Source organism: Chiloscyllium plagiosum, unplaced genomic scaffold (assembly GCF_037043375.1).
Source record: "Chiloscyllium plagiosum isolate Xiang-an unplaced genomic scaffold, Cpla_swu_hap1 HiC_scaffold_4, whole genome shotgun sequence".
NCBI lineage: Eukaryota > Metazoa > Chordata > Chondrichthyes > Orectolobiformes > Hemiscylliidae > Chiloscyllium > Chiloscyllium plagiosum.
This window is the reverse complement of record NW_028270142.1, coordinates 90,585,102-90,606,525: the sequence shown is the minus strand read 5'-3', so window position 1 is coordinate 90,606,525 and position 21,424 is coordinate 90,585,102. Positions and strand designations below refer to the sequence as shown.

The 21,424-nt window shown below is 39.1% G+C and overlaps 1 protein-coding gene across 1 annotated transcript in view; it reads left to right on the top strand.

Annotated features, from left to right (window-relative positions):
* The window catches only part of rock1 (Rho-associated, coiled-coil containing protein kinase 1), a 207,983-nt gene that overhangs the window by 82,960 nt on the left and 103,599 nt on the right, over nt 1-21,424 (top strand). The window contains exons 7-11 of the mRNA XM_043688241.2: nt 1,165-1,309; nt 2,155-2,293; nt 5,379-5,470; nt 10,383-10,542; nt 18,381-18,447. Of these exons, the coding sequence (XP_043544176.2) occupies nt 1,165-1,309; nt 2,155-2,293; nt 5,379-5,470; nt 10,383-10,542; nt 18,381-18,447 (603 nt within the window). The remainder of the gene's footprint in view (nt 1-1,164; nt 1,310-2,154; nt 2,294-5,378; nt 5,471-10,382; nt 10,543-18,380; nt 18,448-21,424) is intronic.

Below are 21,424 nucleotides of genomic sequence, written 5' to 3'. Positions count from 1 at the left end.
ATATTATCTGTTTCCCACATACTTTGTAGGCACTGTTTGTTTCTACCCAAGGCCTTGTTAATCTTGACATTCTTTCTTTGTTAGTCCTTATGTACTTTACAAGCTTATGTATTAATAACAATATGGCTCAAGCTTTAACCTTTATTAATTTAACCCCTTCAAAACAAATGATTACTTTTGAAGCGTGGTCACCTTGGTTATGTAAGCAAACCACCAGTTTGCATGTAAGTGACCAGAAATTTTTTTTGTGGTTGTTTGGCTAATTGATTAAGTTTACCTTTTTCATCCATCTGAGCAGACTTCATTCTAAAAATTGTACATTGGACAAACCAGTATTTCTTTATCTTTGGCCTGGAGTGTTAGATTAGATTAAATACTCAATCTTACAATTAGGTTTGAATCCAAGATATTTGTACTTAGGCAAGAGTGCTATTGCAGAACATGAGTTATCACAGCTTTTTCATCTAAATCTTTCATTATTTAAGATTGCATTCTGTACTCTATCATATGAAATCAAACGTTTTTACTTAATGGGAAAATCCGTTAACTCAAGGATCCCTTTTGTTACAAAGATTGACCCCATCATTAAGCTGCCTCAGTTGTTTCCTTCCCTGAGCCTGGACTGTCAAATCATTTTGCCCAAAATTCCTCCCAATTTTGCACCATCTTTTCTATACTTATGTTTTCTCTGAGCTGACTTTTTTGATTGGACCAAACTGATGTTATTCAGACCCGATCCAACTAATTCCTCTCCTAACGGCATTGTGTGTCACCCCACAACAGGTGGTCTCTAGTGGCTCAAGAAGGCAGCTCATTATCCCCTTCTCAAAGGGCAACTAGGGTTGGGCCAGCCAATGACCGATCACAAAATTGGATTTTGAAAAGAAAACTGCTAACCACTCACCTTTCCTTCCTAGCTCTTGTGTGTGCTCACACTATTAATTGTCTTTCTGAGCACACTCAGTTATTAATTGCACTACCATTAATTGTCATGCTTTCAGCTGCTTAAGCCATAAGCTCTGGCTATTTCAGCACCGGCCTAATATCTGTTATGTTCCTTTAGTGTCAAATTTTGTTTCATAATTCTTAATGAAGTTTTAAGATAGTTTATTAAGCTTTATAGGTGCAAGTTGTGCTAGCTAACTATTTTCTTTGTTATTGCAGGAAGGGATGGTACGATGTGACACTGCAGTAGGGACTCCGGATTATATTTCCCCCGAGGTGCTGAAGTCTCAAGGAGGAGATGGTTATTATGGGAGAGAGTGTGATTGGTGGTCAGTTGGAGTATTCCTGTATGAAATGCTTGTTGGTGAGTAATAAAATGTTATATTAAATGCAAATATGTTTGATTGTTAATTATGTTTTACAGTTCTGAGTTTGAAACTAAAAATCAGCATCCATAACTGCATATTATTTTGTGTATTACGTTTTGTAGGAAAATGCCAACTTTCTTCAGTAAGATTCAGATTAAGGAGCAGAGTTAATAAGTGCCTTGTGAATGTAAATAGTAAACTTAAGCGATATTAGCACAACCAGTAATACTTTTGGGTTAGTCCTGGGGCAAATCAAAGCTGTCTGGGAAATCATGCTCATTTTAAAATGACTTGACTGGACAAGAGTTCCACTCAACTTGGCATGCTCTGGTGTAGCTTTTGTTGTCCTATAAATTGTCCTTGTACACACTGATTCTCAAAGCTCAAAGTGCACCACAATTCTCATAACTCCATCAGCTAAAATAGTTTTCAAAAGGAAACTTGAGGGTATTGGCTAACCCTATAACAATAAATGCATGTTTTGAACATTTAGGAGTTTTCTTTCAATTGAATGCTTTAATATTAAATCTGTATTAAAATTAGATTTAATTCTCATTAGGTTATCAACAAATATAATCCGTAGAGTACCGTGATCAATTTATATGATTTTGGTGCAGTTAAGCTATTGGTATCACACTTTATACTAATATTTATTCCAACAGCTTGTGCCATTCAGTGGGATTGTGTTGAAGAGTATTGGAATTAGTCATTGAGATGACAGTACACCAGTGAAAAAATATAAATTGTTTATAATCTGCTGTTTTTGTTTCTAATCTGTGGTTAATGTTGATGAAGCTTATAATTGAACTGATCCATAATAATGATTTTTTTTTCTTTGTAGGTGACACACCCTTTTATGCAGACTCACTAGTTGGAACTTACAGCAAAATCATGAATCACAAAAACTCATTGACATTTCCTGAAGACAGTGAAATATCCAAGGATGCAAAAAGCCTTATTTGTGCATTCCTTACTGACAGGTATAAAAAGACAGTAAACTGAGAGGACATTTAGATTAGATTAGATTAGATTACTTACAGTGTGGAAACAGGCCCTTTGGCCCAACAAGTCCACACCGACCTGCTGAAGTGCAACCCACCCAGACCCTTTCCCCTACATTTACTCCTGCCCCTAACACTACGGGCAATTTAGCATGGTCAATTCACCTAACCTGCACATTTTTGGACTGTGGGAGAAAACTGGAGCACCCAGAGGAGTCCCACGCAGACACACGGAGAATGTGCAAACTCCACACAGAGAGTCGCCTGAGGCGGGAATTGAACCCGGGTCTCTGACGCTGTGAGGCAGCAGTGCTAACCACTGTGCCACCGTTCTCCTCAGTATATTATCTTGAAATACAAAATGATTGATCAAATTGATCCAATAGAGATACTAAACAAATGAGTTCACCTTTTATTCCTGGGTTGTCATAACAAGAAGAAACTAATTAAAAGTCTGTATTTACATTCCAAAAGATTGCAGTGCAATGAGGCCAATTAATTCTATGAAACATGAAATGAACAAAATCAAATTGCTGATGAAACTGAGCCGATCTGGCAATAGTTCTGAAGGGTCACTGGACTTGAAATGTTAACTCTGTATTCTCTCCATGGATACTGCCAGACCTGTTGAGTTTTGATTTGTTACAGATTTCTAGCATCCACAGTTCTTTGTTTCCATTTAATTCTATGATATTACATATTTAAATTATTTAATTGGATCTAAGTATTGCTTGCAAGGCCAGCAATAGTTGCCCATTGCTAATTGCTCTTGAACTGGTGATGGTGAGCCAACTTCTTGAACCACTATAGTCCACCTTTTATAGAAACATCCACAGAGCTGTTTGGAAAGAAAATTCTAGGATTTTTACCCACGATTGTGAAATAATGGCAATATAGTTAACTTATTTGGGTTCTATCATGACTGGAGCAAATATTCTTTAACATCCTCTTTCCAGGTTTCCTAAAAAGCTCTGCAACTAATGAAGAAAAATATGCAAAGGTTGTACAATTGTTCTGCAGCATATGATTTTTTTTTCAAAACATGCAGACTCCCATATTGAAATCATGTGAATACCTGGGTTCTAATTCAAGCATTTACCAATAAATGTTTTGAACACAAAAACAGAACTCTTCAAAAATGTTGTTCTTAGTAGGGATTTAGTTTAAAAGAAAAGCGCAATTAACTGTCAATTATGGCTTACAGAAGAATACAAATAAAGGATTGCTCATGGCTTTAAACCGAATTGATTCGCGATGAATGTATAAATTGTTTTTGGGAGAGAATAGGGCCCCTCAAAGATCAGCAAGGCGGCCTTTGTGTGGAGCCGCAGAAAATGGGGAAGATACTAAATGAGTATTTTGCATCAGTATTTACTGTGGAAAGGGATATGGAAGATATAGACTGTAGGGAAATAGATGGTGGCATCTTGCAAAATGGTTCCATATTACAGAGGAGGAAGTACTGGATGTCTTGAAACGGGTAAAGGTGGATAAATCTCCAGGACCCGATTAGGTGTACCCCAGAACTCTGTGGGAAGCTAGAGAAGTGATTGCTGGGCCTCTTGCTGAGACATTTGTGTCATCGATAGTCACAGGTGAGGTACCAGAAGACTGGAGGTTGGCTAACATGGTGCCACTGTTTAAGAAGGGTGGTAAGGACAAGCCAAGGAACTTATAGACCAGTGAGCCTGACGTTGGTGATGGGCAAGTTGTTGGAGGTAATCCTGAGGGACAGGATGTACATGTATTTGGAAAGGCAAGGACTGATTAGGGAGAGTCAACATGGCTTTGTGAGTGGGAAATCATGTCTGACAAACGATTGAGTTTTTTGAAGAAGTAACAAAGACTCTTGATGAGGGCAGAGCAGTAGATGTGATCTATATGGACTTTAGTAAAGCGTTCGACAAGGGGAGACTGATTAGCAAGTTTAGATCTCACGGAATACAGGGAGAACTAGCCATTTAAATACAGAACTGACTCAAAGGTAGAAGACAGAGGGTGGTGGTGGAGGGTTGCTTTTGAGATTTGGATGCGAGCATAAGAGGTACAGTTCGTAAATTTGCAGATGACACCAAAATTGGAGGTGTAGTGGACAGCGAAGAGGGTTACCTCAGATTATAACAGGATCTGGACCAGATGGGCCAATGGGCAGAGAAGTGACAGATGGAGTTTAATTCAGATAAATGCGAGGTGCTGCATTTTGGGAAAGCACATCTTAGCAGGACTTATACACTTAATAGTAAGGTCCTAGGGAGTTTTGCTGAACAAAGAGACCTTCGAGTGCAGGTTCATAGCTCCTTGAAAGTAGAGTCGCAGGTAGATAGGATAGTGAAAAAGGCGTTTGGTATGCTTTCCTTTATTGGTCAGAGTATTGAATACAGGAGTTGGGAGGTCATGTTGCGGCTGTACAGGACGTTGGTTAGGCCACTGTTGGAATATTGCAATTCAGGTCTCCTTCCTGTTAGAAAGATGTTGTGAAACTTGAAAGGGTTCAGAAAAGATTTACAAGGATGTTGCCAGGGTTTGAGGATTTGAGCTATAGGGAGAGGCTGGACAGGCTGGGGCTGTTTTCCCTGGAATGTTGGAGGCTGAGGGGTGACCTTATAGAGGTTTACAAAATTATGAGGGACATGGATAGGGTAAAAAGGCAATGTCTTTTCCCTGGTGTCGGGGAGTCAGAACTAGAGGGCATAGGTTTAGGGTGAGAGGGGAAAGATATAAAAGAGACCTACGGGGCAACTTTTTCACGCAGAGGGTGGTACGTGTATGGAATGAGCTGCCAGAGAAAGTGGTGGAGACTGGTACAATTGCAACATTTAAGAGGCATTAGGATGGGTACATGAATAGGAAGGGTTTGGAGGGATATGGGCCGGGTGCTGGTAAGTTGGACTAGATTGGGTTGGGGTATCTGGTTGGCATGGACGGGTTGGACCGAAGGGTCTGTTTCCATGCTGTACATCTCTATCACTCTATGACTGTAGTGCTTATATATGCTGTACATTTTCCTGGAAATGAACTGTAGCATTGCCTTGGTAATAGATTTTTAATATCTTCTTCTCATTAGGGAAATAAGACTAGGTCGAAATGGTGTGGCAGAGATCAAACGGCATCATTTCTTCCGAAATGATCAATGGACATGGGAAAATATCAGAGAGAGTAAGTTTCCATAAATGTTTCTTGTACAGTGCAATGTGTATTTTAATTTTAGAGTGAAATCAAAGCAATTAGCATTTGTTCATCAGTTATTTCTGTTACACCACTTCAGCTATAGCTTCATATCGCAAACTGTTGAATTATTGAAAATAGAAGACTCGACAGCATTTGTGTTTCATATGTTTAAAAAACCCCCAGTGTTCTTCTCAACTGCCATATTGAAAATTGTATTGCCTTGGTATCTTAAAATACAACTTTTTAAAATGCATACAGGGCTAAAGAATAGCAACAACATTTCTGTCTGAACTATTTTCCTAGATTTGCATTTAGCAATTCTTTTAAAAATTCTTGGTTTCTGTTATTGCAGAAAATCTGTATCTATTTTCTTGGCCCTTTATTAAAGGCAAAGGATTCTTGATCTTCTTGTTTGTATGGCTCTGCCTTATAAAAATTGTGTAAATTCCCTGCAACTATTATGTGTAGCTTCTGTCACAAGGTGAAAATAAGCAGCAAATGCATGCAAGATCCTACACGTAATATCATAAGGATCACAATGTTTCACTTCTTGATGTAAGAAAGTTCAACTTGCGAAAAATCCATCTCATGTGAATGATGCCTGCAACCTAGATATAGGACATGAGCTCCTGGTAACAGCAGGTTGTTTGATCAGCTGCCACATTGTTCTCAAGCACATATTAGCCACATATTCTTTTGCACTTTTTAACCTATATTTCTGCCCATTACTTTGTAATGTGAACATTATACATCACTGACCTTTTGCTGCACTAATCTAATTTTATTTTTGAAAGATACTGATTTGATAAGCTTTCCCAAAGACTCTTGGATGCTGCAGAACCCTGGTTGAGAACTATTCATTTAGAGTGGGTAAGAGTGGAGCTGGAAAAGCGCAGCAGATCAGCCAGCACCAGAGAAGGGGAGTCAACATTTCAGGTTGGAACCTTTCAAGATTCCGACCTTAAATGTCAACTCTCCTCCTTCTCTGGTGCTGCCTGACCTGTTGTGCTTTTTTCCAGCTCCACTCTTTATCCACTTTGACTCTCCAGCATCTACAGTTCTCACTATCTCCAACCATTCATTTAAACCTCTTGACTACTGGAAACTGTAAATATCTTTCTGACCTGTCCCATAATTTTTAATCACTTCATAAGCACTTTTATTGAGCAATATCATTTAGAATTAGTGTTTTAGTCTTTTAAAAACTTTAATATCCTCATTGCATGGAACCCAGTGCAGCACAGACATTAGATGTAGTAAGGTTTAAAGATGGTAAGGTAAAATAAAAGTTATGTTAACATGGCTATGTTATGTTAACATACATATTGTTCATGGTTATTACACATGTCTGATGTAATCATCTAGAGCCATGAGCTCCATCTCTCCATGGAACTTAGCTAAATAAATCTAACATAAAAAGGGTGTTTGAGCAATGATGGCCGTGAAACCATAAGTCGTGCCCTGCCCTGCCTCCACAAACTAGTGTTCTGCGGAGAGGAAATTCTGACTCTCTGAAACTGCTACTCTGAACTGCTTATCCAATAACCTAGAAAGCTTCCAAATTGCATGGGAATGTGGAGTAAATTGTGGAATGTGGAATTTCCCGCAAGTCCAGACCTTGTGAATACATTTTTAAAAATCTCATCATAACCTCTTGGCTTTATGTTCTGTTACCTTTTTGTAATGACACAACATTTTTTAAAAAGCTAATGGAATTCTCAGATAGAAAACAGTAGTAAAATATTTAAGAACTAATGCTGGCTGAAGGAAGGAAATGGTACAGTGGTATTATTACTCGACTAGTAACCCAGGGCCTTGGATAATATTAGGAGACCTGGTTCAAATCTCACCACGAGCAGCAGGTAACTCCCCAAAACATGTCCACCATTTATAAGCACAAGTCAGAAGTGTGATGAAATATTCTCTACATGCCTTGATGAATACAGTTCCAGTAACATCCAAGAATTTTGACCCATAATTTATTCAGGTAAACTGAATAGAAAAATGGATTTATTTCTCAGTGATTGGTTCACATTTCTCACTTGTAGAATATTTCTTATTCTTGTCTTTAGCATAGTTTATTTTAATAGACAAGGAATGACCAGTTATATTAGATAGCATAAACTCCAAATTATTGTTCTGCATGTACTAAACACAAGGCTCAGTAATTCAAAGAAACTATTTTCAGTCACTTTGCCGATTGCAACTAACTGCTGGGGCTGACAGCACAGAAAGGACATGTTCTCATAGCATCCAATTATGCAGAAATCTTGTGCTTCTTGTGTTTGAAGTCTGCGCAAAGAGTACACTTGTCACCACAAATGCTGTCTGACCCATTAACTGATTCTAGTGCCTTGTGCTTTTGTGCCACAAAATGCATTCTATTAAAGCCAACTATCTGAAATAAAGGGTCGAGAGTGTGATGCTGGAAAAGCAGAGCAAATGAGGCAGCATCCGAGGAGCAGGAGAATCGATGTTTCGGGCATAAGCCCTTTACTCCTCACTTTCTCTTAGTCTGAAATAAAGACCATAGATATTTTACAAAAGGAGAAAATATTCCATATACCAGAAATCTGAAGCAAAAATATATTTGAAACACAACCACAACCTCTATTTATACACCACCTTAAATATTTTAGGGTGTTTTGCAGGATCATATTTGTAACTGAGACACAGGATGAGATATTAGTATGTGAGCTAAAGTTTGGGCAAAGAATGCCTTAAAGGAGAATGGAGAGGAAAGAGAGAGAGGTATTCAGGCAGAAAATTGTAGAGCTGAGCACTTGGGCAACTAAAGGTGCAACTGCCCATGGTGGTTCAGTTAAAGTTGGAGACGCAAAGGAAACCAGAATTCAAGGAGCCTGGTGATGAGATGAGTATGAAAGCAAGGTTAACAGTTTCAAAGATCACAACTTTGAAGACAAGATACATTAGTGAACACTCAAGCGATAGTTGATTGGAAAATCAGCATCTGCAAAGAGGAAATGTGTTAGTATTTCAGTTGAAGAACTGTTGAAACTGGAAATTAGAAGACCAATAAGCCAGTTAATAGGACTGACCAAAGTGGAATAAGAAAACAGTAGACCAAGTCAATGATCATGAATGCTCACTTCTGATAGAAAACATTCCTCCTCTTTTCACAGAAACTGAAATGTTTGATGGGTGTATTTACATCACAGTGTGGGGACTGGATTATTTTGTTAAAACTACCATTAGAAAGGAAAGTGGGAATATGGGTTTGCATCTAGAATAGCATTGTGTCTTTTCAGGGTTATTTAGGTACCTACAGAAACTTGCGCATTTTAAACATTTGTGCTTTCATTTCACACTTCCTGCGTTTGTTTTTTTTCCCCCTCTTTTCATTATTTTTAACAGTAAAATTTTTGTTATCCTGCATGTCCGAGGAATAGATAGTGCCAGTTAAAGAAATACTGATTAGTAGGAAATCATGTTACTCTGGTCACAAGATAAGATGCTGCTCTGTGTATAAGGAGAAGGGGGAAATAACTGGGTAAATGAAGACCAGAGCACATGGAAGTGTTACAGCACAATTCCAGAAACTCAAAGCTTGGCTGACACCGCAGTTGACAGAATGACCTACAAACTTGCTTTAAACATAAAGAGTGGTCAGTTTTACTGGCATTTGCTCCGAATCTGAACATAATAAAATCTGAGCCAATAGTTTAAATTTAAGGTCGAAGAACAACCCCAGTGAATCTACATTTATGATTAGATTTTTGAAGAATACATTATTTAAACACTGAAAGTAACTGGTTTTTAAAAGAGGGGGATATGTGCTACCAACATCAGGGCTGCACACGTTGTTGTGATGGTGCAGCAGCGCCTTCTGGTTTGCCTTTCTGGGCCATCCTGCTGGTCACTGCTACCCCCATCACTGCTGAGGGACTGCATCCCTTACAGGTTTGAGCTATCTCTGAGCACACTGATCACTGTGTTGGCAATAAATACAGCCTTAAAAAAGAAATTTCAAAGAATTCCAGTGACTAGAGAATTTCAGTTGGTAGATTTCTGGATTAAACAAAGTTTACTGCAAATTAAATATACTATTGTATTATACAATATAACAGTAAAAATAATTTATGAACAGAAATCATACTGATTTCTTAGGTCATCTTCTGTGGATTAGAGAAATATAAATTCGTGAGAGACTTTGGATAAAGCAAAGGAAATTTAGATTTCCATGTACATTAATCTGTAAAAGATAAGTGTTTAAATATAAGAGTACTGTAAGACTAATGTAAGATTGTGATTTATCACAAGGGGTTTGTAATAAGAGAGTGAGCAAGTGATTCTTTCATGCACAGTGATTTTGGAATAGCCTACCTGAAAGACAACATCAGTTTTTCGCACTGAACCTCAGAATAGATGTAGGAGGTTGCAAGATGTCCAACGTTAATTAATCAGAATTCTACTCTAGTTTAAAATGTTACATTATGAAAATAGGTGACATAAATTTATATTTTATTCCCTTAAACTTAGAAGTTGGAGGGGTAATCTAAGTATTTAGACTGATAAACATTACTGGATGGATTAATTAGCTGAGAAATTATTTCCACTAGTTGGAAAATCTGGAACCAAGAAAATAATCTTCAAATTAAAGCTAAGCCATTTAGGAGCAAACTTAGGCAGCATTTCTCCTTTCACAGGACGGATATTACAAATCTGGAAACTCCTTCTTCACAGGCCTTGTATATTTGTCTTTTTAAAAAAAAAATTCAAGCGTAAGATTGGTAAATGTTTGTTAGACAAGAATATTGAATGTGGGTCAGGATAAATCATGCCCTGGTTGAATAGCAGAACAGTCTCAATTGAATATCATTCTTTTGATTTTATGTCCCAGTTTTTAATGCAATTAGTCAACATCTGTATTTCATTATAGGTTCTGCACCAGTTGTGCCTGAGCTAAGTAGTGACATCGACACTAGCAATTTTGATGATCTGGAAGAAGATAAGGGCGAGGAAGAAACATTTCCTATACCAAAAGCCTTTGTTGGCAATCAGTTACCTTTTGTAGGCTTCACATACTACAGAGATAATCAGTAAGTATAGCGAAGTTGAAATACAAACATCTTGCTTTAAGGAAGATATAAAATTCGCTGACTGCAACATGTTCCTCATTAATAAAGAGATATAAATTTATAAAATCAGCAACAAGACCTAAATGAACAACTACTCATTTTTACTGATGAACCGGTGCCTAAAGTTTCCATATTTCTTCTACTCTGCTTTGTGTGCTTACAGGCTCATGTTAACCTCACCTACAACATAATTTCTCAGAGTTAGCTGCACCTTGACTTTTCCGTAGAGTCATACAGCACGGAAACAGACCCTTCGGTCCAAGTAATCCATGCCAAACATAATCCCAAACTAAATTAGTCCCACCTGCCTGCTCCTGGCCACATCCCTCCAAACCTTTCATATTCATGCACTTATCCGAATGTCTTTTATACGTTGTAATTGTCCCCACATCCATCACTTCCTCAGGATCTTTATTCCTCATGCAAATCACCCTCTGTGTAAACTATTTGCCCCTCATGTCTTTTTTTTCCAACTCTGGGCAATCCAAGATGGAGAATGGGAAAAAGTTGTGGATTTAAGAGCAACTCCTTTTTTGAGGTATATTAGGTGCTGGAGGTGATTTCCTCGAATTCCAGGAGCAGCAATTACTGTTGCATTGTTTTGGAACTTTGGGGGAAAAAGATCAAAACAACAGCACTTTTAAAAGGAGGAAAACAAACAAATGTCAGTGACCACGTGGTCAGTGAAGGGGAGAGAGAGAAAGAAACCTATACTGGTAACTGACACAGAAGTGAATCTGCACAGTTACTGCCTTTGCTGTTTGAGTTCATGGACATCGGAGTGAGTCAAGGAAAAATTAACAAACAGTGAAATTCACAGCTGACCTTGTAGGAACCTGTGTGGGAGACCTCACAGCACAGGAACAGATAAGTGCATAGTTTTTATGTGTAAACTTGCTGTAAGTCGACAGTAGTGAGTAGAGTGGGTTCTTCCTTGATTATGTTTTATTGAGATCTGTCTCCTTGATTAAATTTTAAAAATATAAACCATAAGTACTAAGATAGCCTGGAGCTGTGTGTTATTTTAAGAGCAGTAAGACGGTGCTGTTTTCTGTGTCTATAGATTGTGAAGGAGCAGAGATGGCCTTTAGTAAGGTGATATGCTCTTCTTGTTGGATGTAGGAACTTAGGGAGAGTTTCCATGTTACTAATGATTATGTTTGCAGGAAGTGTCTTTGATTGCGAATCCTTTCAGAGTATGGAACAATTGGAGCAGCAGTTAGAGGCAATGAGGAATTTACAAGAGCTAGGGGGTGTGATGGAAGGCAGTTATAGGAAGAGAGAAAAGCTGCAGATACAGTCAGGTAGTGCAGGAGTCTCCTGTGGCTATCCCCATCTCAAGCAAGTATGCTGTTTTGGAAAATATAGGGGTGATGCTTTTTCAGGGGAATGTAGCACGAACAGCCAAGTTTCTGGTATCTGGGCTGGCTCAAGTGTAATGGAGGGGTACATCAGGTTCCAAGAGGTCTATTGCGGTAGGGGACTGTCTAGATGCTTCTGCAGCCAGCAGCAAAAAAATCAGCATGTGTGTTGCCTCCCTGGTGCCGGGATCAAGAATATCTTGGCGAGGGTGCAGAATGTTCTCAAAGGGTGACCAGCAGGAGTTCATTGTACACATTGAAACTAACAACATAGGGAGGGAAAAGGATAAGATTCTGAAGGGAGAATATAGAAAGTTAGGCAAGACTTTAAAAAGGAGGTCCTCGAGGGTAGTAATACCTGGATTATTCCTGGTCCTACAAGCTAGTGAGGGTAGGAACAGGAGGATAGGGGAAATGAATGCATGGCTGAGGAGCTGTGCAGGGGAGAAGGGTTCACATTTCTGGATCATTGGAATCTCTTTTGGGATAGAAGTGAGCTTTACAAGAAGGATGGATTGCACCTGAATTAATATACTGGCAGGGAGATTTGCTAGAGTTGCTCAGGAGGACTTAAACTAGTAAGGTGGGGACATGAGACCCAGGGAAATAGTGAGGAAAGAGATCGATCTGTGACTGGCATGGTTGGGACAAGGAGAGCGAGTCAAACAGTCAGGGCAGGCAGGAACAAAGCAGAGAATAAGGTAGGACTGATGAATTAAATTGCATTTATTTCAATGCAAGAGGCCTAACAGGGAAGGCAGATGAACTCAGAGCATGGTTAGGAACATGGGATTGGGATATCATAGCAATTACAGAAATGTGGCTCAGGGATGGACAGGACTGGCAGCTTAATGTTCCAGGATACAAATGCTACAGGAACGATAGAAAGTGGGACAAGAGAGGAGTGGGAGTGGTGTTTTTGATAAGGGATAGCATTACTGCTGTACTTAGGGAGGATATTCCTGGGAATACAGACAGGGAAGATATTTGGAACTGAGAAATCCAAAAGGGATGATCACTTATTGGGATTATGTTATAGACCCCCTAATAGTCAGTGGGAAATTGAGAAACAAATTTGTAAAGAGATTTCAGTTATCTGTAAGATTAATAAGGTAGGGGATTTTAACTTTCCAAATATAGACTAATACTGCTATAATGTTATGGGTTTAGATGAAGAGGATTTTGTTACATGTGAACAAGAACATTTTCTGATCCAGTATGTGGATGTACCTACTAGAGAAGGTGCAAAACTTGACCTACTCTTGGGAAATAAGGAGGGCAGGTGACTGAGGTGTCAGTGGGGGAGCACTTTGGGGCCAGCGACCATAATTCCATTAGTTTTAAAAAAGGTGATGGAAAAGGATAGACCGGATCTAAAAATTGAGGTCCTAAATTGGAGGAAGGCCAACTTTGATGGTATTAGGCAAGAACTTTCAAAAGCTGATTGGGGGCAGATGTTCGCAGGTAAAGGGATGGCTGGAAAATGGGAAACTTTCAGAAATGAGATAACGAGAGTCCAGAGACAGTATATTCCTGTTAGGGTGAAAGGAAAGGCTGGTAGGTGCAGAGAATGCTGGATGACTAGAGAAATTGAAGTTTTGGTTAAGAAAAAGAAGGAAGCATATGTCAGGTATAGACAGGATAGATCAAGTGAATCTCTAGAAGAGTATAAAGGCAGGAGGAGTATATTTAAGAGGGAAATCAGGAGGGCACAAAGGGAACATGAGATAGCTTTGGCAAATGGGGTTATGGAGAATCATGAGGGATTTTATAAATACATTAAGGAAAAGATGCTAGCAAGGGCCCCTCAAAGATCAGTATGGTGGCCTTTGTGTGGAGCCACAGGAGTTGCAGAGATACTAAACAAGTATTTTGCATCAGTGTTTACTATGGAGAAGGACATGGACGATATAGAACGTGGGGAAATAAATGGTGCTATCTTGAAAAATGTCTATATTACAGAGGTGGTGGTACTGGATGTCTTGAAATGCATAAAAGTGGATAAATCTCCAGGACCTGATCAGGTGTACCCTAAAAGTCTGTGGGAAGCTAGAGAAGTGATTGCTAGGCCCCTTGCTGAGATATTTGTATCATTGATTGTCTCAGGTGAGGTGCCGGAAGACTGAAGATTGGCTGACATGTTGCCACTATTTAAGAAAGATGGTAAGGACAAGCCAAGGAACTATAGACCAGTGAGCCTGACCTCGGTGGTGGGCAAGTTGTTGGAGGGTATCCTGAGAGACAGGATTTACATGTATTTGGAAAGGAAAGGACCTGTTAGGGATAGCCAGCTTGGCTTTGTGTGTGGGAAATCATGTCTCACAAACTTGATTGAGGCTTTTGAAGAAGTAACAAAGAGGATTGATGAGGGCGGGCGTTCGACAAGGTTCCTCATGGGAGACTGGTTAGCAAGGTTAGATTTCACGGAATACAGGGAGAACTGACCATTTGGATACAGAACTGGCTTAAAGGTAGAAGACAGAGGGTGGTGATGGAGGGTTACTTTTCAGACTGGAGGCCTGTGGCTAGTGGTGTGCCACAAGGATCAGTGCTGGGTTCACTGCTTTTCTTCATTTATATAAATGATTTGCACGTGAACATAGGAGATATAGTTAGTAAGTGTGCAGATAACACCAAAATTGGAGGTGTAGTGGACAGTGAAGAAGGTTACCTCAGGTTACAGCAGCATCTTGATCTGATGGGCCAATGGGCTGAGGAGTGGCAGATGGAGTTTAATTTAGATAAATGTGAGATGCTGCATTTTGGAAAAGCAGATAAGAGCAGGACTTACACACGTAATGGTAAGGCCCTGGGGGGAGGGGGCGCGGGGGCGGACATTGCTGAACAAAGGGACTTTGGAGTGCAGGTTCATAGTTCCTTGAAAGCAGGTAGATAGGATAGTGAGGATGGTGTTTGGTGTGTTTTCCTTTATTGGTCAGAGTATTGAGTATAGGAGTTGGGAGGTCATGTTGTGGCTGTACAGTACATTGGTTAGACTACTTTTGGAATATTGTGTGCAATTCTGGTCTCCTTTCTATCAGAAAGATGTTGTGAAACTTGAAAGGGTTCAGAAATGATTTACAAGGATGTTGCCAGGGTTGGAGGATTTGAGCTATAGGGTGAGGCTGAATAGTCTAGGGCTGTTTTCCCTGGAGCTTCGGAAGCTTATAGACATTTGTAAAATCATGAGGTGCGTGGATAGGATAAATAGGCAATGTCTTTTCCCCCTGGGGTGGGGGAGTCCAGAACTGTAACGCTTGGATTTAGGGTGAGCAGGGAAAGATTTGAAAGGGACCTAAGTGGCAACTTTTTCATGTAGAGGGTGGTACGTGTATGGAACAAGCTGCCAGAGGAAGTGCTGGAGGCTGGTACAATTACAATATTTAAAAGGCATCTAGATTGGTATATGAATAGGAAGGGTTTGGATGGATATGGACCAGGTGCTGGCAGGTGGGAATAATTTGGGTTGGGATATCTGGTCGGCATGGACAAGTTGGACCGAAGGGTACACCTGATCAGGTCCTGGAGATATACGTCTCTATGACTCTCCTGTTAGCTTAAAAATGCTTCCCCCGTCTTGAAATCCCCCACCCTAGGGAAGAGACAACTACTATTAACTCTATCTACACCTCAATATTTTATAAACTCGTATCAGGTCACCTCTCAACCTGCTACCTCCATTGAGAAAAGTCTTACCCAATCTAGCCATTCTTTATAATCAACCTTGTAATCTTTTCATCTCTGGAATATCAACCATCGAGTTGACGTAATTTGCTCCATTTTATTTCTGGATAAACATTTTCTGCCATATCTCTTGCTTACATCTGTCCTGACATTACTACTGTTAATGTTTTCCCTTATTCGCCTACTATTGTGCCCTTGCCATATTACCATTCAACCCCACTTCTTGAGAGATACAATCTTCACTTTGGACCATAAGTCCCAAAGGCTTCCCACTTGAGTGCATCCGGTGCTAATTTACTGCTCAGCTCAGTCAAATATTTCAAGTATTCTCTCAACTTCCTCTTGGCCAAATCTTCCCAATGGTCTTTGATTATCCTAGAGTATAGGCAATTGACAGATCTTGATAAGAAATTACCCCTGAAAGCCTGTTACTCCAGATTCCCTTCTTGTTTCTAATACCAAGTAAAGAAACTTGTAAATTGCTTTAACTTGGAGTATATGATGAATCCAAGTCCCTTCCCGTTCCGAACTACCCTTCAATCTTAATTCGCCCCAGCTGTAACATCTGCTATTTCAACCTTTCAGTTGCCAGCCCATTTTGATATTGCCCAGTTAATGTGACACAGCTTTGAAGTTATCCCATCTGGCTTCTGACCATTTAAGTATGTTTTCTGTCCTTTCACTAATAGTGTTACCTACTACATTGTCCTCCAAGTTATGCATTTAATTTCATTTTTTGCGAAAGGTTATGAGAAACTAGGTAAAGAAACTGGTATTTACCTCAACGAGGAGTCAAAAATAGTGGATATAGATTTAATATGATTGATACAAAGATTAGAGGGGATATCTGGAAAAGCTTTTAACTCAGAGGAACTCACTTCCTAGAAAGGTGGTAAAGATAGAAACTCTGACCACTTCTTTTAAAAAAAAGCTGAATTCTAAACTTTTTGAAGAGCCATGGTCTGCTAGGCTCTGACCTACTGCAAGAAGCTAGAATTAGATTGGCATGTTTTTACTGTTTGGCAAAGACAGGATGGTCCAATTGACCAATTACTGTGTCATAATTTTTTAAAAATTTGTATGATTCTGCATTTTTTTTTACAATCCGGTTTCTGCTTTGTTTATAACACCAAGTCTACTTGGTCAGAAAGTCATGTACAACATTATCTATGGTTACATGATGGCACATTTTTTTCAACAACATGGTGATTACAGTGATTTTCTTGTATTCACCTCCGATTCCAACTCTGAACAATTGTTCTACATGTTTCAACCTGCAGCTGAACCAATGCAGCCAAGATAATCCTATCGTTAGTTTCTTTTTCTGCCGTAATGGTCAAAACTCATTTGCGTTTTCCTTGTTCTACATTTTCTCTTCTCCCAAAATCAAAAATTTTGCATGGACCATATAGTGAGCTTTACCAGTATTCCGTTTCATTCAAATCTGAGTTCTAACCCTCGTTACAAGTTTCCAGCAACATTTTATGCATCTTTGTGGTTGCCTTTACTCGACCATTTGACTGCTGACATCCTTAACCATGCTTCAATTCAGAAGTTAAATTTATTTCTCTCACAGTTTTAAGATGTCCATTAGGTTATTCCAAATGTTTCCTTTACCCAAAATGCCAGCCTCACTAATACCACTCAGTAGCCCCATGCATTGAACTAACGATCTCAACCAAACACTTTCATAGCATCACCCCATTCTACTTCCAAAGCTTTTTCCAGAGTTCATGCCCTCCTTTGTTCCCTTCACCTCTGATTCTGGTCTTTTCTGCATTCCCCACTTATTCCTTTAAATCAGGAAACTTACTCTTACACTGTTCAACCTTGTTTCAGCTCTCTTCTTACAACATAGAATTTGGGACAACAAAGTGCCTGTTTTTCGGGCAGAACTTTGAGGCAGAGAAGAAGCAGTTTTGTTATGTCTTGTGTTCCCACCATAAGTTACCATGTTAATTATTAACATTTCTGTTAATCGTGCAAGGCTGGGCAGTTTTAAAGCATCCTAAAATAGGCATTGGCTGCTTAGATATGTTAGAAGGTTCTAACACTCATCTCAGGATTCTCTCCAAGTTGGACTGAACTGTTCATACTTCAGCTTTCCTACATGGCCTTAAAAATATCCGCCAACATCAAGTGCTGTGGAATGCTCCAGTGAGACAAGTTCATCAGTTGCGCTTCAGATTGGTTTCACAGGGTGGCACAACATCGAGGGCCAAAGGGCTTGTAATGCGCTGTAATGTTCTATGTTCTAATTGATTTCTTTAAATGAATACAACAAAAGATTTTGCTTGTTGCATCTTTCTGCTTATGACTTTTTAAAAAAACTTAATCAAAACCCATCTCTTAAAACAAGTTTAAGTCACCACCCCTCATACTTTTACTTTGCTCAACTCCTTGGGATTTTTTTTTAATATTAAGATTTTACAAATGTAAGTTTTTTTTTACCATCCTTGAGTTAGGTGGCTACTTGTACGTTTTCCCATACTACTTTAAATAGCCTATGCTTTCTTGCACTTTTGTATTCTATTTATATTTTATCATGCATTTATCATGCATTCTGAATCAACCCAAAATAAGTGCCCTAAGTTAACTTCATGCATACTTAAGGTCTTGTAAAAACTGTATAAATTATAGTTTCTTTGTATTAAGATTGATAAGTTTAATTTGACTTTAAGTATTCACTGTTTCCATATGCCATTTTCTTGAAATGCTTCCATAAATTCTTCAATATTTCCATTATTTTTATAGGAGCTCGTCTGGTACTTCTAGACCAGCCAGTGACTGTAGAGAGAGTTCCACTATAGATAATAGTCAAGTAAGGATTTTATATTGCTTTCGGGTGATGATATTTGAATATTGTATAAAATAAAAAAGTCATGATTGTTCATCTCCCTATCCTAATCACATTGCACTCTGCAATCCAGAAAACAAGTTAATTTTTTTAATATAAATATTTGTTAAAACATGAATTCTTGTCTCAAGCAAGTTTTTACGAAATAATAATTTGTGGTTTTGGAGTGGTGTGAAAGGAACAGAATTTGAACAGCACCATCATTAACATTTATCCCTGGTTTTATTTTAGTTGGCTTTACAGACTCTGCAAAGCTTAAGTAGAGTGCAAGTTAGGTTTATGGTATTTAAAAGGGAAAGTGCAAAAAAGAAGTGATGAATAATGTAGAATGTGTGGTAAGGATGTGAAATGGAGGTTAGAACGATGAAAGTCAATGTTATAAACCCTTTTATAACATTATAATAGTTACAAGAGACACTAGAATAGGCAGGAAGAAACGTTTCCCCTTGGTGGCGGGATTAATGACCAGGGGGTGTAGATTTAATGTAAGGGACAGAAGGTTTAGAGAGGATGTGAGGAAGAACCTTTTTACCCAGAGGAAGTCACTGCCTGTGATGTGGTACAGGCAAAACATCTGCAGATGCTAGAATCCAAAGTAGATAAATAGGAGGCTAGAAGGATGCAGCAAGTCAGGTGGCATCAGGAGGTGGAAAAGTCTGACGTTTCGGGTATAACCCTTCTTCAGGAATGGGAGTAGGGATAGAGAGACTTGCAGATAAAGAGAAAGGGGGGGAGGGTTATGGATGGGAGGGGGGGGCAGAGGATTGAAGTGGTGATAGGTGAATATAGGCGGTGGGTACAACCTGGTAAGTGGATAGGTGGAATGAATCTGGTTGGTAGCTGGAAGGAGGGGTCAGTCAGTGGGGTGGAAGGAAGGAGGAGATCTGGAAAGGGAGAGGGGGAAGGCTGTTTGAAATTGGAGAACTCAATATTGAGTTGTTGTTCCTCTAATGTGCAGTCTGATTCACTGTGGCGATTGAGGAGACTGAGGCTGGACCTGTCTGAAAGGGAATAGGAAGGGGAATTGAAATGGATCCACTCCTCCTGTTGACCTACTAGGTCGTACCTACCACCCGTGTTCACCTATCATTACCTCACCACTCTTCTTCTCCCTGCTCTTTTCTGTAACTCCCTATACCCCCACCTCCATTCCTGAAGAAGGATTATACCCGAAACACCGGATATCTCCACCTCCTGATGCTGCCGTGCTTGTAGTGTTCTTCCAGTCTCTTGTTTGTCCACTTGTGATGTGGTAGAGGCAATAACCCTCAAAACATTTAAGATGTACAAAGGAACACGATTATCCAAAGGACACATGTGGGGAGTATTTCATTTGGTTAATCAAATTCTGGATAATCGAATGCCGGATAATCGAGGTTCCTTTGTATGTACTTATGATGCCAAGGCATGCATGGCCAAAGGCGTAGTGCTAAAAAATGGGATGACCAGTGCTGACTCTATGGGCTGAAGGACCTTTTTCTGTGCTGTAGATATGACTCTAAAGGCTGATAAGTAAATAAAAACAAATGTGTCTTTGGAAGAATAAAATAATGAGTGCAGGTGCAACTGCTTAGGAATGGAAGGGACGATCTAGCTCTGCAGGACAAAAATATAAAAAACTATTTGATTACAGTGAACTCAGGGTTATTATTAATGGTATTGTGAGATTGGAATAAGCTGATAAATGGTGTATCCCAGGGGTTGGTGCGAGGTTTGATTTTGAGCACAGTATCAAATATATTAATGATGCAAAGAAAGGTGTTTTGCAGTGCAATCAGAACAGTAAAAGAATTAAGGAGCGCATAACAGGTTAGCGGAGTTACCAGACCACTAGAAGATGTAATTAAGTGGGCAAAGTTAAAAATCATACAACACCAGGTTATTGGAAGCACACTAGCTTTTGGAGCGACGCTTCAAATCATAATTAAGTGGGGGAAGGTGTGAAGTGATACTTTTTTTAGAAAACAGTATATATTGAAGGTTGTGAAGAAATCTTTAAGTTCAAATGATAGTTTCATACAGGTCTGCATGCAAGTTCATTTTAAAAAAAAATCATTTAGAGTTGTATTCTTGTCTTGAAATACAAGACTAAAGTATTATGATGAATTTGTTTTCAATCTTGGGTACCCTGTTTAAAAAGAAATGTGCCCCATTTAAAGTCAGCGGGAACATGTAGACCCAGTTGGAATGCCCAGGGATAAGAAACTGTAATTATAAGAATGAACTTACTGTTTCTACTGGTAGCCATGATGTAGAGATGCCGTAATGGAATGGGGTGGACAAAGTTAGAAGTCACACTACAACAAGTGAAAACTCCCATCTGATGAAGATGAAATGCTCCAAAAGCTTGTTATTTTCAATTAATTATACTGTTGGACTATAACCTGGTGTCATGTGACTTCTGACTATTTCTGCTGGAGCAGAGAAGAAATGATTCTTTATTAAAAGGATGTTTGTATATTTAAGGACTTTATAAATTGTGTCAAGAAACTTTTAAAAAAAAAGATTCTGTTTTTTGCTTTTAAGACCATGAGACATCTCAAAGCATTTTACAGCCAATGCACTTTTGAAGTTTAGTCACTGTTTTCATGTAGGGGACGTGCCAGTTGATCTGTACTCAATGAATTCTCACTAACAGCTTTGTGATAATGACCAGATAATCTGTTTTAGTAATGTTGATTTAGTGATAAATATTGCATGGGACACCAGGAGTAATCCCCCTACTTTCTGATGTAGTACCATGGAATGTTTTACATTTCACCTAAGAAGGCAAATTGGCCCTCAGTTTAAGTCTGTTCCAAATGACAGCACTTCGTATAGCACTGCTGTAGTGTCAGCTTTAATTTATACTCAAGCCCAGAGTGAGACTTGAACCTCAAGCTGTCAGATTCATAGACAAGTTACGAAGGCGTCAACTGAAACACATTGAAGTGAAATTTCT